Source organism: Chlorocebus sabaeus, chromosome 20 (genome assembly GCF_047675955.1).
Source record: "Chlorocebus sabaeus isolate Y175 chromosome 20, mChlSab1.0.hap1, whole genome shotgun sequence".
NCBI lineage: Eukaryota > Metazoa > Chordata > Mammalia > Primates > Cercopithecidae > Chlorocebus > Chlorocebus sabaeus.
The window spans coordinates 74699780-74714940 of NC_132923.1; the positions used below are offsets into that span (position 1 = coordinate 74699780).

Here is a 15161-nt window from a genome sequence, read left to right on the forward strand (position 1 = left end):
TTGAAAACAAACAGGAAGGCTGTAAAGTTAAGGTGATCCCTGAGAAAGTTGGCATCTTAAGATGGGGACACATTACAGAAAACACACACACACAAGAAAATCCCATGCCTGGCCTTTGGTATAACTTACTGAAATAGAAAGCACAGCTGCTTAAAGTTTTTGTCTAGAATCTAGTGACCCTGATTTTAGTGACACCAGAATATATTGATTTTTATGTGTCTGTTAAAAACCTAAAGATTGGGCCAGGCGTGGTGGCTCACACCTGTAATCCCAGCCTTTGGGAGGCTGAGGTGGGTGGATCACTTGAGGTCAGGAGTTCAAGACCAGCCTGACCAACATGGAGAAACCCCACCTCTTCTAAAAACACAAAATTAGCCGGGTGTGGCGGCATGCGCCACACCCAGCTACTCGGGAGGCTGAGGCAGGAGAATCGCTTGAACCCAGGAGGCAGAGGTTGCAGTGAGCCGAGATCGCACCACTGCATTCCAGTCTAACAAGCACGAAACTCCGTCTTAAAAAACAAACAAAAAAAAAAAAACTTAGGTCTGAGGTGTGAAGCATTTGGAGTAAAATTCGAAAAGGGCAAACTGACTTCCAGCCACATCGCCACCTAGTGGCACACACCTCAAATGCCGCCTGGAAAACCACTCCACTTTCAGGATTTTATAAAAGAACTTTAGTATCCTCTAACTTCAAGCCTATGTTATTACAATGAAAGTAATAGGATACCACTTAGTATTTACCATTTGCAACATACTGTATTTATTAGACACATTACATCACACCTTATTTAATCCTCAGAACAACCTTGTTAAGAAAGGAGCTCCACAGTCCCGTTTTAGAGGAATAGAAGGTTAGACTTTAGTAAAAGGATTCAAACTCACAACTTTCTGACACTACAGCCTACCTCTCCTACCTAACTTGGGCTAGGTCTTCAACTTTCAAACCTTAGGTCTTTGTCCTTTTCCTGCAGTTTATCACTGTCTTCAGGGCATTCATTTGGATTTTTTTTTTTTTTTTTTTTTTTTGAGACGGAGTCTCACTCTGTCGCCCAGGATGGAGCGCAGTGCACGATCTCAGCTCACTGCAACCTCTGCCTCCCAAGTTCAAGCGATTCTCCTGCCTCAGCCTCCTGAGCAGCTGGGATTACAGGCATGTGCTACCATGCACATGCCTGTAATAAAAAATAAGCCTATTTTTGTATTTTTAGTAGAGGGGGGGTTTCACCACCTTGGCCAGGCTGGTCTTGAACTCCTGACCTGAAGCGATCTACCTACCTCAGCCTCCCAAAGTGCTGGGATTATAGGCGTGAGCCACCGCACCTGGCTTAAGCATTAGTTGACTTTTTATTTGCAAACCTTGTAGACTACTTTTCTTACCCCTGGCTACATATTAGAATCACCCAAGAAATTTTAAAATCATCTGATGTCCATGCCATATCCCAGAAAAATTATATCTGAATCTCTGGGGTGGGGCCCAGGAACAGGTATTAAAATCAGTGATTTTATTATGCAACTAAGGTAAAGACCTAATCGCAGATCATTCCTTTAATGATGCTCACACAGGCCATGACATGCCTGCTCTGCACCCTCAATGACACACCTTTTCCATTCCCAACCCTGGGTAAGCCATCCATCTTCCTCCCCTACTTGAATTTTTCTGGACTAAATTGGTAACTGTGCTGATTTGTTCCCTATTAGTTCATGTCCTTCAGCTTGATTGGAATGACTCAGCAACTCCATGTGAGCAGCACTGCTCTGGTATCTGCTCTGGGCGAGGCCCTGCGCCCGAGGCACAGACAGATTCCTCCAGCTTTGGAGAACAATGGTCTGGAAGGACATCAACACCCAGGCACTCCCTACTCTTGGATGGAGAGTTTCTAAACAAAGGATTTTCCAAAATTTATAAAGAGGCCGGGAGTGGTGGATCACACCAGTAATCCCAGTACTTTGGGAGGCCGAGGTGGGCGGATCACATAAGGTCTGGAGTTCAAGACTAGCCTGACCAACATGATGAAACCCTATCTCTTCTAAGAATACAAAATTAGCCAGGCATAGTGGCACATGCCTGTAATCCCAGCTACCCGGGAGGCTAAGGCAGCAGAATCGCTTGAACCTGGGAGGTGGAAGTTGCAGTGAGCCAAGATCACGCCACTGCACTCTAGCCTGGGCAACAAGAGCAAAACTCCGTCTCAAACAAAAAAAAAAAAAGAAAAAAAGAAAAAAGAAAAGAAGAGAGGGCTGGCTGTGATGGCTCACGCCTGTAATCCCAGCACTTTGGAAGGCTGAGGTGGGACAATCTCTTGAGCCTAGGAGTTAGAGGCCAGCATGGGCAATATAACGAGACCTTGTCTCTCTAAAAAAAAAAAAAAAAAAAAAAAGACGAGAGTAGGGTGAGAAGGGCATTTCAGATGAAGAGAATAACGTGGGGAGACCTATATTCATCCCTAAATAATGCCCTACTCCACTGGGTCTGAGGCATGGGATCTGAATTAGCAGCATCACCAATACCTAGGGAGCTTATTAGAAGAAATGCAAAACTGGCTGGGTACAGTGGCTTATGCCTGTAATCTTAGCACTTTGGGAGGCCAAGGCAGGCGGATCACCTGAGGTCAGGAGTTTAAGACCAGCGTGGCCAACATGGAGAAACCCTGTCTCTACTAAAATACAAAAATTAGCCGGGCATGGTGGTGGGTGCCTGTGGTCCCAGCTGCTCGGGAGGCTGAGGCAGGAGAATCACTTGAACCCAGGAGGTGGAGGTTCAGTGGAGCTGAGATTGTGCCACTGCACTCCAGCCTGGGCTTCAGAGTGCAACTCTGTCTCAAAAAAAAAAAAAAAAAAAAAAAAAAGAAATGCGAATTCTTGAATCCCACGCCACTCCTGCAAAATCAGAAATGCTGGGGGAGCCCTCCAGGTGTTTCTGGAGCGTGCTAAAGTTTGAGAAGCACCATTCTACTCAATTCCATTTAGCTGCTTTTCAAACGGACCTATATTCTTGGTTCTTTTCTATTCTTTTTTCTTGAGACGGTGTCTTACTCTCGACCAGGCTAGACTGCAGTGGTGCAATCTCCACCCTCCAGGTTCAAGCTATTCTCCTGCCTCAGCCTCCCGAGTAGCTGGGACTACAGGTGTGTGCCACCATACCCGGCTAATTTTTGTATTTTCAGTAGAGATGGGATTTCACCATGTTGGCCAGGCTGGTCTCAAACTCCTGACCTCAAGTGATCCACCTGCCTTGGCCTCCCAAAGTGCTGGGATTACAGGCATGAGCTACCATGCCTGTCCATATTCTTTTTTTTCTAAATATCTCTTTGTGTGTACATAATAAAAAATTAAATAGTACAGCACATGATAAAAAAATTCAACACTTGCCCTCCCTAGAAGCACACTGAACTTTTCTCTTTTTAATTCTAAAGAATAAGCTAAATAATATTCTTATATGCCTATTTTAAAATGTACTATCTTGGTGTCCATCGACTCCGTACTCTAAGAGATGAAAATTTAGCTAGCCAAACTCTTCCACTTAACTGTTACATTATTTTTAAGTTCTACTTGTTTCCTATGTTTAAAAAATCTACTCAATCCTCTGTAGTTCTAATACTTTCCAACAACTTTTTATCTCAATTAAAAAAAGAATCACACCTATTCACTTACGTAATTTTTTTTTTTTTTTTTTTTAATTTTGAGACAGGGTCTCCCTCTGTCATCCAGGCTGGAGGCACGATCTTGGCTCACTGCAACCTCTGCCCCCCGGGTTCAAGCAGTCCTCCCACCCCAGCCTCACCAGTAGCTGGGACTACAAGTGCATGCCACTATGTATGACTAATTTTTGTACTTTTTTTTGTACAGATGGGGTTTCACCATGTTGTCCAAGCTGGTCTCAAACTTCTGGGCTCAAGCGCTCTGCCAGCCTCGATCTCCCAAAGTGCTGGGATTATGGGTGTGAGTCACTGCGCCTGGCCCATTTATATAATTTTAAAAGCCAAAATGATTCTATAGTATTTAATGAAAGAGTCCTTGCTCCTTTACCCCCATTACAGATTCTTACTCCCTAAAAGCAACTACTTTCAACAGTTTCTCCTAGTATTTGCTTCCATGTTCACGTTGCCCAGGCCAGAATGCAGTGGCGAGATCTCGGCTCACTACAACCTCTAACCCTGGGGTTCAAGCGATTCTCCCGCCTCAGCCTCCTGAGTAGCCAGGATTACAGAGGTGTACCACCACGACCGGCTACTTTTTTGTATTTTTAGTAGAGACAAGATTTCTCTATGTTGGCCAGGCTGTGCTTCCATATTCTTAAATAACAGTTTTACTTCTACTTCTTGATTTTAAAATTTTTGATATCTAATTACTTCTTATTGTGGAAGATAAAGATTTAACTCACATTTTCCTTCTACCAAAACACCACAAATCCCCATGCTACTAATAATTCATGCAGCCAGGCGTGGTGGCTCATGCCTGTAATTCCAGCACTTTGGGAGGCCAAGGCAGGCAGATCACTTGAGGTCAGGAGTTTGAGACCAGCCTGGCCAACATGGTAAAATCCCATCTCTACTGAAAATACAAAATTAGCCGGGCATGGTGGTGCATGCCTGTAGTCCCAGCTACTTGGGAGGCTGAGGCAGGAGACTTGCTTGAACCCAGGAGATGGAGGTTGCACTGCACTCCAGTCTGGACAACAGAGTGAGACTCTGTCTCAAAAAAATAAAATAGTAATAATTCATTCATACTGTTTGGTTATATTGGTTTTTATTATTATGACATTATAGTTACATAATGTTATTATTTACTTATTTAGAGCTGGGCGACAGAGTGACTATGAGTGCAGTGCTGAGTGTGGTGCTATGATCATAGCTCACTGCAGCCTCAAACTCTTCTGCTCAAGTGATCTTCCTGCCTCAGCCTCCGAGCAGCTAGTTTCTATGTGCTTTTTTTTTTTTTGAGATGGAGTCTGACTCTTGTTGCCCATGCTGGGGTGCAATGGGGTGATCTTGGCTCACTGCAACCTCTGACTTCCGGGTTCAAGCGATTCTCCTGCCTCAGCCTCCTGAGTAGCTGGGATTACAAGCATGTGCTACCACACCCGGCTAATTGTGTCTTCTTATTTATTTGTGAGGAAGACAGAGCTGAACAAATTATATCAATATGTGCAAATATCAATACAAGATTTTGCTAAGGGAGAGACTTTTTTTCTGGTCAGTTACATTTGAAGTAGGCTCCTCGTAAGGTCTTTGTAATTCAAGGTCCTGGGTTCCACACTGAAGAGCTGCACTGTACTGCCTCTAGGGGTCAGCATAACGCGAAGGATGAGCAAGCACAGCCACCCATTTCAGAAAGCAAAGATTTGTAGGGTGGAGGAAGGAATGCAGGTAACTATGCAGGCTTCCACTGAAAGTGAGGATGAGGAGTTGAGGGGAAGCAGATTCTATGCCCAGTCCACACACTGTTTTGATTTGTGTTCAATAGACGATCAGGGACCCAAATAATTTAATAATATTTGGCCTATCACATAAACTCCCTTGAAATTAGTGACAGGATTTTCTTTTCTTTTCCTTTACAATTTTAACTTAAAGACCAGTGTGATAGTAAACTGACAGGATTTTCATTATACCCCTCATACATACTGAAAGCCACTTACTTTTTAAAATTTTACTTTATTTTATTATCATTATTATTATACTTTAAGTTTTAGGGTACATGTGCACAACGTGCAGGTTTGTTACATATGTATACATCAGTCACTTACTTTTTAAATGTCTGTTTTGACACTTTGGACTTAGACCACAGATATTAAACACCACAAATTGCTTGTCCCAAATGTAATGGTTTTTCTTTTCTAATTTTTATTTTTTATTATTAAATATCTATCTATATTTTTTTTTGTAGAGATGGGTATCATACCACACTGCCCAGGCTGGTCTCAAAACTCCCAGGCTCAAGCAATTCTCCTGACTTGGCCTCCCAAAGTGTTGGGATTACAGGCATGAGCCACTGTGCCCAGCTATGTAATGGTTTTTCTTTTTTCTTTTTTTTTTTTTTTTTTTTTTTTGAGACGGAGTCTGGCTCTGTCGCCCAGGCTGGAGTGCAGTGGCCGGATCTCAGCTCACTGCAAGCTCCGCCTCCTGGGTTTACGCCATTCTCCTGCCTCAGCCTCCCGAGTAGCTGGGACTACAGGCACCGCCACCACGCCCGGCTAGTTTTTTGTATTTTTTTAGTAGAGACGGGGTTTCACCGTGTTAGCCAGGATGGTCTCGATCTCCTGACCTCGTGATCCGCCCGTCTCGGCCTCCCAAAGTGCTGGGATTACAGGCTTGAGCCACCGCGCCCGGCCCTAATTTTTATTTTTTATTATTAAATATCTATCTATATTTTTTTTTGTAGAGATGGGTATCATACCACACTGCCCAGGCTGGTCTCAAAACTCCCAGGCTCAAGCAATTCTCCTGCCTTGGCCTCCCAAAGTGTTGGGATTACAGGCATGAGCCACTGTGCCCAGCTATGTAATGGTTTTTCAATTCGAACTTCCTATATATTTTTTTATTTATTTTGAGCCAGGGTCTCACTCTGCTGCCCAGGCAGGAATGCAGTGGCACAATCGTGGCTCACTGTAGCCTCCAACTCTTGGGCTCAAGCCATCCACCTACCTCAGTCTCTTAAGTAGCTAGGACTACAGACACACACCACCACGCCAGGCTAACTTCTTTATTTTAATTTTTGTTAGAGATGGGGTCTTGCTATGACCTAGGCTGGTCTTGAACTGCTGGCCTCAAGTGATCCACCTGCTTCAGCCTCCCAAAGTGCTGGGACTATAGGTGTGAGCCACTGCACCCAGCCCAAATTTCTTATTTTAAGGCTAGAATGATGAGTGGCTGGCTGGCCCTCTCTCTAAGGTAGTAAACGGTGGGCTTTATTCTTTTTATCTATAAACTATTTTATTTTATTTTTGAGACAGTCTCACTCTGTTACCCAGGCTGGAGTACAGTGGAGTAATCTCGGCTCACTGCAACCTCCTTCTCCCGGGTTCAAGTCATTCTCCTGCCTCGGCCTCCTAGGTAGCTGGGATTACAGGCACCCATCACCACCCCTGGCTAATTTTTGTATTTTAATAGAGACGAGGTTTCACCATGTTGTCCAGGCTGCTCTTGAACTCCTGACCTCATGTGATCCACCTGCCTCAGCCTCCCAAAATGCCAGGATTCCAGGTATAGGCCGCCGCGCCTGGCTACCTATAAACCATTTTATATTACCTCTGCAGAAGTGTGGTAAGCATACATTTCTGGGGAAACTCATTAATGAAACTCACTGCCATTATGCTGCCTCTCAGTCACTGCATGGTGTCAATCTCAGAGACATCTGAAGGGCTAAAATATAAGCAGGGGTAATTAACAGTACACTTTGCTTTTATATCTTGGTATATTTCCTCGTGCCTCGGAACAATACTGCTGGGGACCACAGCTGATTGTCTGCCTTGGTTGATGACTGCTATGCAGTGAGAATTTAACAGTGTTGGCAATCTATGCTACAAGAAAAAGAGCATTGTATTTTTCCTCTTCCTTTAAGGGGAAAAGAAGAAACAGCACTTGGGCAGTTCAGTAACAGTCTTTGGGCATAAGAAAAGAACTCATTTCTTATTCCTTACAAACTGATTTACAAAAGAACACTGGAAGCTAAAAGCCGTGTTGATTTATCATGTGAAGCAGAGAGTAATTTTTCTCCCCTTGTTATGCTTTCATATAATCATGCTCACTGCCTGTATGGGTGGCATTAAAGAATTTTTGAATAAAAATAATAATTTCTTGCTTTCAACCTTCATAATTCACATCAGCAAGCACCCTGCTGGGTGGCGATGCCTACTGCCAGTGACGCTCAATCTTTTTTGCGTGCCACTTATCTGCCTCGCACAGCTGCGTGCTCCATTGATCGCAATACCTGCAGGATAATGCGCCCGAAGGCGTTCTTCAGCAGATTAACCACATCCGCGTGAGACAGCCCATCCAAAGGTTGCCCGTTAATGCTGACAATCCGATCCCCAACCTGGAAGCACAAAAGTGACAGAAAATCACTATCATTAAGAAAAATTAAATTTGAGAAGAATGCTTAAAATTCTTTGCAAGTCCTATTTCCCATTGGTGGCTGTTGTGAGGATTCTGTGTTACTACTGTGTATACATGTTCAAGAAGCATGAGGAATATTTTTGGCTTTCCCCAAATACAGACAAATCAGAGCAACAAGAAGGGGGTCAGATTTGATTATTAAAAAGCACAGTAGGCCACTTTTGTATTTTGGTAATGGTGGTGTTTCATACATCCATTGCCAGTAATAGCGAGGTATACACATTAACTGTTCAATAACGTTCTAATGAGGAAGCCAAATATTTTCTGCTTTATTTTTCTACTGAAATTAAGATTAAGGGGCAACAAGGGGGAGAAATCATAAAAATGGTGATTCTTTTGATTGAGGGAAGACTCTAAGGTCAAATGTCTCTCAGTTGAGAGCTGAGTTTGGGTGAAATGAGGTGCTTAAAAGGGTAAAGGAGGGTTTGCAAAGGGGCTGCAATTTCTTCTTTTATTGAGAAGCTTTGATACAAATAATAATATTTTTACGTGCCTGGGGACCTAATGAATTTCTAAAGGTATAAAGCTTCTTTAATGCATCTTGCCTCCAGCCTGGGTCTCTGATGGCTATTGGAATTCCAGTTTTAAACAAGGTGCCAAGGGCTGCAACTTCCTCTCCCACCCCACCACATGCTGTTAGCCCTTCAACCAGTTATCTTTTGTTTACTTTAAGCTTCTGTGTCCGTGCAGCCACTCCACTGGCCTGAATCATGGCAATAAATATAGGGATATCTCCTAAGGGACTTCCTCTTCCTCCAGCAATACTGATTCCAAGGGCATCACTGAGCTCCTAAAAAGAAAGAAAACATAATGCTTATATTTTTAATAAAGAGCCACAAACTGACTATCCCCAGATAGCTGTTGAACAAAATCCCTCCATGAGGTAGGAGGCCAAGATAACACAGGAGTTAAATGTGGAGACTTCGGAGTAGACAGCTCTAGCTCTTTTTTTTTTTTTTTTTGAACAAAGTTTCGCTCTTGTTGTCCAGACTGGAGTGCAATGGCACGATCTCAGATCACTGCAACTTCTGCCTCCCAGGTTCAAGCAATTTTCCTGCCTCAGTCGCCTGAGTAGCTAGGATTACAGGTGCACACCATCACGCTTGGCTAATTTTTTGTATTTTTAGTAGAGACAGGGCTTCACCATGTTGGCCCGGCTGGTCTTGAACTCCTGACCTCAGGTGATCCACCCGTCTTGGTCTCTCAGAGCGCTGGGATTACAGGTGTGAGCCACTGTGCCCAGCCCTAGCTCTAGCTCTTAATTAGTTGTGGGGTCTTGGGGGAAGTTGCTTAACCTTGTGAAAATTGTCAGAATCAAATTGGAGTCACTTGTGTTAAAAAAAAAAATCCTTACCAATAGAGCCAGGAAAGGCTATGAAGAAAGGGTTCTCAGGCTTGTATGCCTGATAACAAAAATTATCACAAAAGACTGCAAAAACCACAACCCTGCAGGAAGGACGTCACAACCTTACATAAAAAAAAGTTTCTACAAGTGCATTTGTCTGGCAAATGCCTGTCCAGCCTTGGGCTGTGTGGCACCCGTGTTATTAATCTTTGTAGCCAAGGATAATTATCTCAAAATAATTATATATTCCTCATTTTGTCCTCTAAAAACTTTTATTTTCCTTACCTGCCTGAATATGCACGTAGTCTACTATGGCCCACATATTCCCATTCCTCAATAAACACCATTTTCTTTTAGAGAGCTTCTCTGGTTGTTATTTAAGCTGACTACCTCTTAAAGCCTCCATCTCTATATATAAAATGAGAAGAATACTACATACCTGACAGTGTTGGTCTGAGCATTAAATGAGATGGTATGGCACACTCATGGCCTACAGAAAAGGCTCAATAAAAGGCAATAGCAGGAGTAATTTAAACATACACACACACACACACACACACACACACACACAACGCCCTATGCAGCTGCTTAGTTTAGTGGCCAATTCTGATGCAGACTTGGCAAGTATATTCTCATATGGTGTTTATGATTAAACTGCCACACATACTATGCTCTTCTGGGTGTGAACAAACACATTTGGCTTTAAAAGACTGCGTTAAAACAAAGGATCTGAGAGGACACCCACTGTAGTGACAACAGTTTGAAGAGAGACATAAAATGTGGCTGAAAATGTTCCCCAAGATGGACTCTGGTGAAGAGACTTGGCTCTAGTCCAGTCTTTTCCCACATTAGTATCATAGGGTTAATATTTTTAAAATCACTAAAAGAACAAATGACAAGTCCCAGTTCTGGCATGGTAGCACAGACACGTGACAGCATATCGCTCCTGCTGGTTACAATCAAGATGTCTAGTCAAAATGTAAAAAACAACTACCTGGGGCCTCTGAAACAAAAAGAAACCAAATAAAGTGTGGTGGAGAGTCAAAACTTGGAGAAACGACAGCAGCGAGGGGAAATTCCCAGTTTTATTTTTTTTCCTGGCAGCTTTACCCTGAGGGTGATTCCCAGTCAAGGAGCTGGAAAGGTAGGGTGAATGCTAACATTCAGATAGAAATTCCATCCTTCTAGGCAGAAGAATCAGGAAAAAGAGGGAAAGAGAAGAAAAGCAGAGTAGAGGAAGCTGAAGAAAATGAATCCTCAGTTCTGTTTGTGAACCCACAGAACTCTCAGGCTACATATGTGTGGGACAGACCCAAACCAGCATAGCAGAAGTTTAGAGGCTGAGTGTGGTGGCTCACTCCTGTAATCCCAGCACTTTGGGAGGCTGAGCCGGGCAGATCACTTGAGGTCAGGAGTTTGAGACCAGCCAGGCCAGCATGGTGAAACCCTGTCTCTAATGAAAATACAAAAAATTAGCTGGGCATGGTGGCATGCACCTGTAATCCCAATTACTTGGGAGGCTGAGGGAGGACAATGACTTGAACCTGGGAGGTGGAGGTTTTAGTGAGCCGACATTGCACCACTGCACTCCAGCCTGGGCAACAGAGCGAGACTCTCTCAGAAAAAAAAAGAAAGAAATTTCTGCTTGGATCACGTGTGGTAGAACAGGGTAGGTAGGAGCAGGCTTTATTACAAAAGCCTGTAAAAACAAGTGGCTGAAATGACTAAGGAAATATAAAATAATATTATTTTTGAAATCTTAGGGGAGAAATGTATGCAATAATTTTTTGGCTTTGTTTAAATCCATCATGATGTTTCCTTAATTTATCCATAATTATCTATACTGTTGGTACATTTAACTTCCCCATCATAGGAACATTTGAGTTGCTACTCTGGTGGAAAAATACTGGGAACAAATAAGGCAGATTTAGTCAAAGCTGTAGCTAATAACAACAGAGCCACTTCCTAGGCATTCCTGATGCACTAGGTACTATGCTAAAGATATTACATTCATTACCTCACTTAATCCACACAACAATATTTACCTTTGAGGTAAGTTAGTGTTATCACCCCCATTCTACAGATGCGAAAATTGAGGTTGAGGTTGACTTGCTAACTATTATAGAGCTAATGTTTTTTTTTTTTTTTTTTTTTTTTTTTGAGACAGTTTTACTCTGTCACCCAGGCTGGAGTGCCGTGGCATGATCACGGCTTACTGCAGCCTCAACCTCCTGAGCTCAAGCGATCCTCCCACTTCAGTCTCCCAAATAGACCACAGGCATGCACCACCATGCCTGGCTAATCAAAAAAAAAAATTATTTGTAGAGACAGAGTTTCCCCATATTGCCCAGGCTGGTCTCACACTACTGGGTTCAGTGATCCTCCCACCTCGGCCTCCCACAATGTTGGGATTACAGGTATGAGCCACCACACCCAGCTGTACAGCTAATGTACAGGCTGAATTGTGTCCCCCTAAGAATCACATGCTGAAGCCCTAAGTACCAGGGCCTCAAAATGTGACTGTATTTGGAGATAGGGCCTTTAAAATGAGGCCAGGGTGAGCCCCAGTCCAATGTGACTGGTGTCCTTATAAGAAAAGATTAGGACATAGGAGAGACACCAGGGATGATGAGTGACACACAAAAAAGGCCGCGTGAGGCTACAGCAAGAAAGCGGACATCTGCATTCTAAGGAGGGGGGCCTCAGGAAAAACCAAACTTGCAGACACCTTCATCTTGGATCTAGCCTTCAGAACTGTGAGAAAATAAATTCCCATTGTTTAAGCCACCCAGTCTGTGGTGTTTTGTAACTGCAGATCTAGCAAACTAATGTAGCTAATAAATGGTAGAATGCCCTCAAACAGAGGTATCATTAAATCTAGAGAAGTAAGCTACGCTGGATATCACTTTACTGCAGTGGATTACCATGATTACAACAGGGTCATTATTTGTTCTTGAACCCCTCATTTAGGTCAAAGTGAGCAAAATAAAAGTCCACTTTTGGCCGGGGCTGGTGGCTCATGCCTATAATCCCAGCACTTCAGAAGGCTGAGGAGGTTGGATCACTTGACGGCAGGAGTTCGAGACTAGCCAGGCCAACATGGAGAAACTGTGCCTCTACAGAAAATACAAAAATTAACCAGGCGTGGTGGTGCATGCCTGTAGTCTCAGCTACTTGGGAGACTGAGGCACGAAAATTGCTTGAATCCCGGAGGTGGAGGTTGCACTGAGCTGAGACTGTGACACTGCATTCCAGCCTGGGTGACACAGTGACTCCATCTCAAAAAGAAAAAGAAAAAGAAAAAGAAAAAAAGAGTCTACTTTCATTAGATATCATCACACAGGAGTCTGAAAATCAGGGTTCAACAAATTTATGAACTGAAATACATCTTATACAATCTTCTCAAAAGGGGAATTTAGCAACATGTATAAAAGTCTCTAATAACAAGCTTGGCTTTTGACCCCGAAATTTCATTTCTAGGAATTAATAGGAAATTACTCATGATATGGGCAAAAATATGAAGATGTTTTACTATAAAAGACAGCAAAAATCGAGAAATATGCTAATTGTTCAATAATAGGAAACTGGTTAACAAACTTATAGCATGTTTGGCTGGGTGCAGTGGCTCACTCCTGTAATCCCAGCACTCTGGGAGGCTGAGGCGGGCAGATCATGAGGTCAGGAGATCGAAATCATCCTGGCTAACATGGTGAAACCCTGTGTCTACTAAAAACACAAAAAATTAGCCAGGTGTGGTAGCGGGCGCCTGTAGTCCTAGCTACTCAGGAGGCTGAGGCAGGATAATGGTGTGAACCCAGGAGGCGAAGCTTGCAGTGAGCTGAGACCACGCCACTGCACTCCAGCCTGGGTGACAGAGCAAGACTCTGTCTCAAAAAAAAAAAAAAAAAAGAAAAGAAACTTATAGCACATTCATATGCTGGAGTACTATGAAATCAATAAAAATAATGCCACATGCTGTCAAAAAATACTTATTTAGTATGTGCCACATGATACCATTTTTGTTTTATAAAACTTTACATGTACAGGTTAAAAGACTAAGATTGGGAAAAAAAAAAAAAAAACTTGCAGGCACAGAATATAGTGGATGAGATTTGCCAAAAAATTCATAGAGGTCATCTCTGTGCTCTACTGTACTTTTCTAAGTCTATCTATTGATGTTATTTAGACCATATTTTTATCTCAGTAACTTGAAAGAGCACACTTACAATCTAATAAATTGTATTGGGGAAAATGTACATTTAATGCAAATCCAACACAAACCAGAAAAACATGTACAGCAAAATGACTGACTTACCCTGTTTATCTCAACAGTCCTTGGTTCCATATCTGTGCCTAAAAAGAAGCAACACAATTAACTTTTTAACATTAAAAAATAATATATTTATGATATAATATTGTCCCATGAAAAATGGTTTCATTTTCTCGGTCTTTCAAGATAAGACACTAAAGCAAGCAGGTATTGTACACCCCTCCTCAGCATCCAAGCTGGTAGCCAAGTCACCAGGGGCCATGTCCTCTTTTTTTTTCTTTCAAGACAGAGTCTCGCTTTGTCACCCAGGCTGGAGTGCAGTGGCACCATCTCAGCTCACTGCAACCTCTGTCTCCCAGATACAAGCAATTCTCCTGCCTCTGCCTCCAAACAGCTGGGATTACAGGCGCCCGCCACCACGCCCGGCTAATTTTTGTATTTTTAGTAGAGACCAGGTTTCACCAAGTTGGCCAGGCTGGTCTCAAACTCTCGACCTCAAGTGATCCACCTGCCTCAGCCTCCCAAAGTGTTGGGATTACAGGCGTGAGCCACCATACCCGGCCTGCTGTGTCCTCTATTTTTAAGAAGTGCTCTCTGTCTGAGATTGATGTGGCCATAATCATTTGGTCTGACAAAAGTTGATGTGCTATATAGCAGCAGCTGCCTGGAACATGGTGAGTAAATGCTTGGAGGATGAGTCATTTGTGTTGTTTTTTTTAGATGGAGTCTCACTCTGTCACCCAGGCTGGAGTGCAGTTGTTCGATCTCAGCTCACTGCCATCTCTGCCTCTTGGGTTCAGGCGATTCTCCTGCCTTGGCCTCCTGAGTAGCTGCAATTACAGGCATGTGCCACCACGCCTGGCTAATTTTTGTATTTTTAGTAGAGGCGAGGTTTCTCCATGTTGGCCAGGCTGGTCTCGAACTCCTGACCTCAGGTGATCCGCCTGCCTCGGTCTTCCAAAGTGCTAGGACTAAAGGCATGAGCCACAGCGCCCGGCCGAGTCATTTGTGTTTCATTGTACATTTTTTTCTACCTTAATCAAAGATAACCCTCCATTCAACAAGACTTAAAAGGACCCCTTGTCCCATCCTGTCCCCAAGGATATACACACCTTTTTTTCTTTTTAACTGGCCCAATTTTCCCATAGAAGGTATACACACTTCTCACCTTTCTCCAGTGACCTGTAATTTATTAATTTTCTCTTTGTAAATAATTTTACTTTATGATGCACTCCAGCTTTCTGCTTTTCTGTTTTTCAGGTGCTTTGTGTTGTGCCACTGAAGGAATTTCTTTTTTTTTTTTTTCTTGAGACGGAGTGTTGCTCTGTCACCCAAGCTGGAGTGCAGTGGCACCATCTCGGCTCACTGCAACCTCTACCATCCCCTCCAGGTTCAAGCAATTCTCCTGCCTCAGCCTCCCAAGTAGCTGGGAC

The 15161-nt window shown here is 43.2% G+C and overlaps 1 protein-coding gene across 8 annotated transcripts in view; it reads right to left on the reverse strand.

Annotated features, from left to right (window-relative positions):
• Positions 1-15161, reverse strand: part of PATJ (PATJ crumbs cell polarity complex component) — a 409036-nt gene that overhangs the window by 25203 nt on the left and 368672 nt on the right. For all 8 annotated transcript variants that reach the window (XM_038000719.2, XM_038000715.2, XM_038000710.2 and 5 more), the window contains 3 exons: positions 13774-13811; positions 8781-8903; positions 7929-8033 (listed from right to left, as the gene is read on the reverse strand). In XM_038000719.2, coding sequence (XP_037856647.2) covers positions 7929-8033; positions 8781-8903; positions 13774-13811 — 266 coding nt within the window. The remainder of the gene's footprint in view (positions 1-7928; positions 8034-8780; positions 8904-13773; positions 13812-15161) is intronic.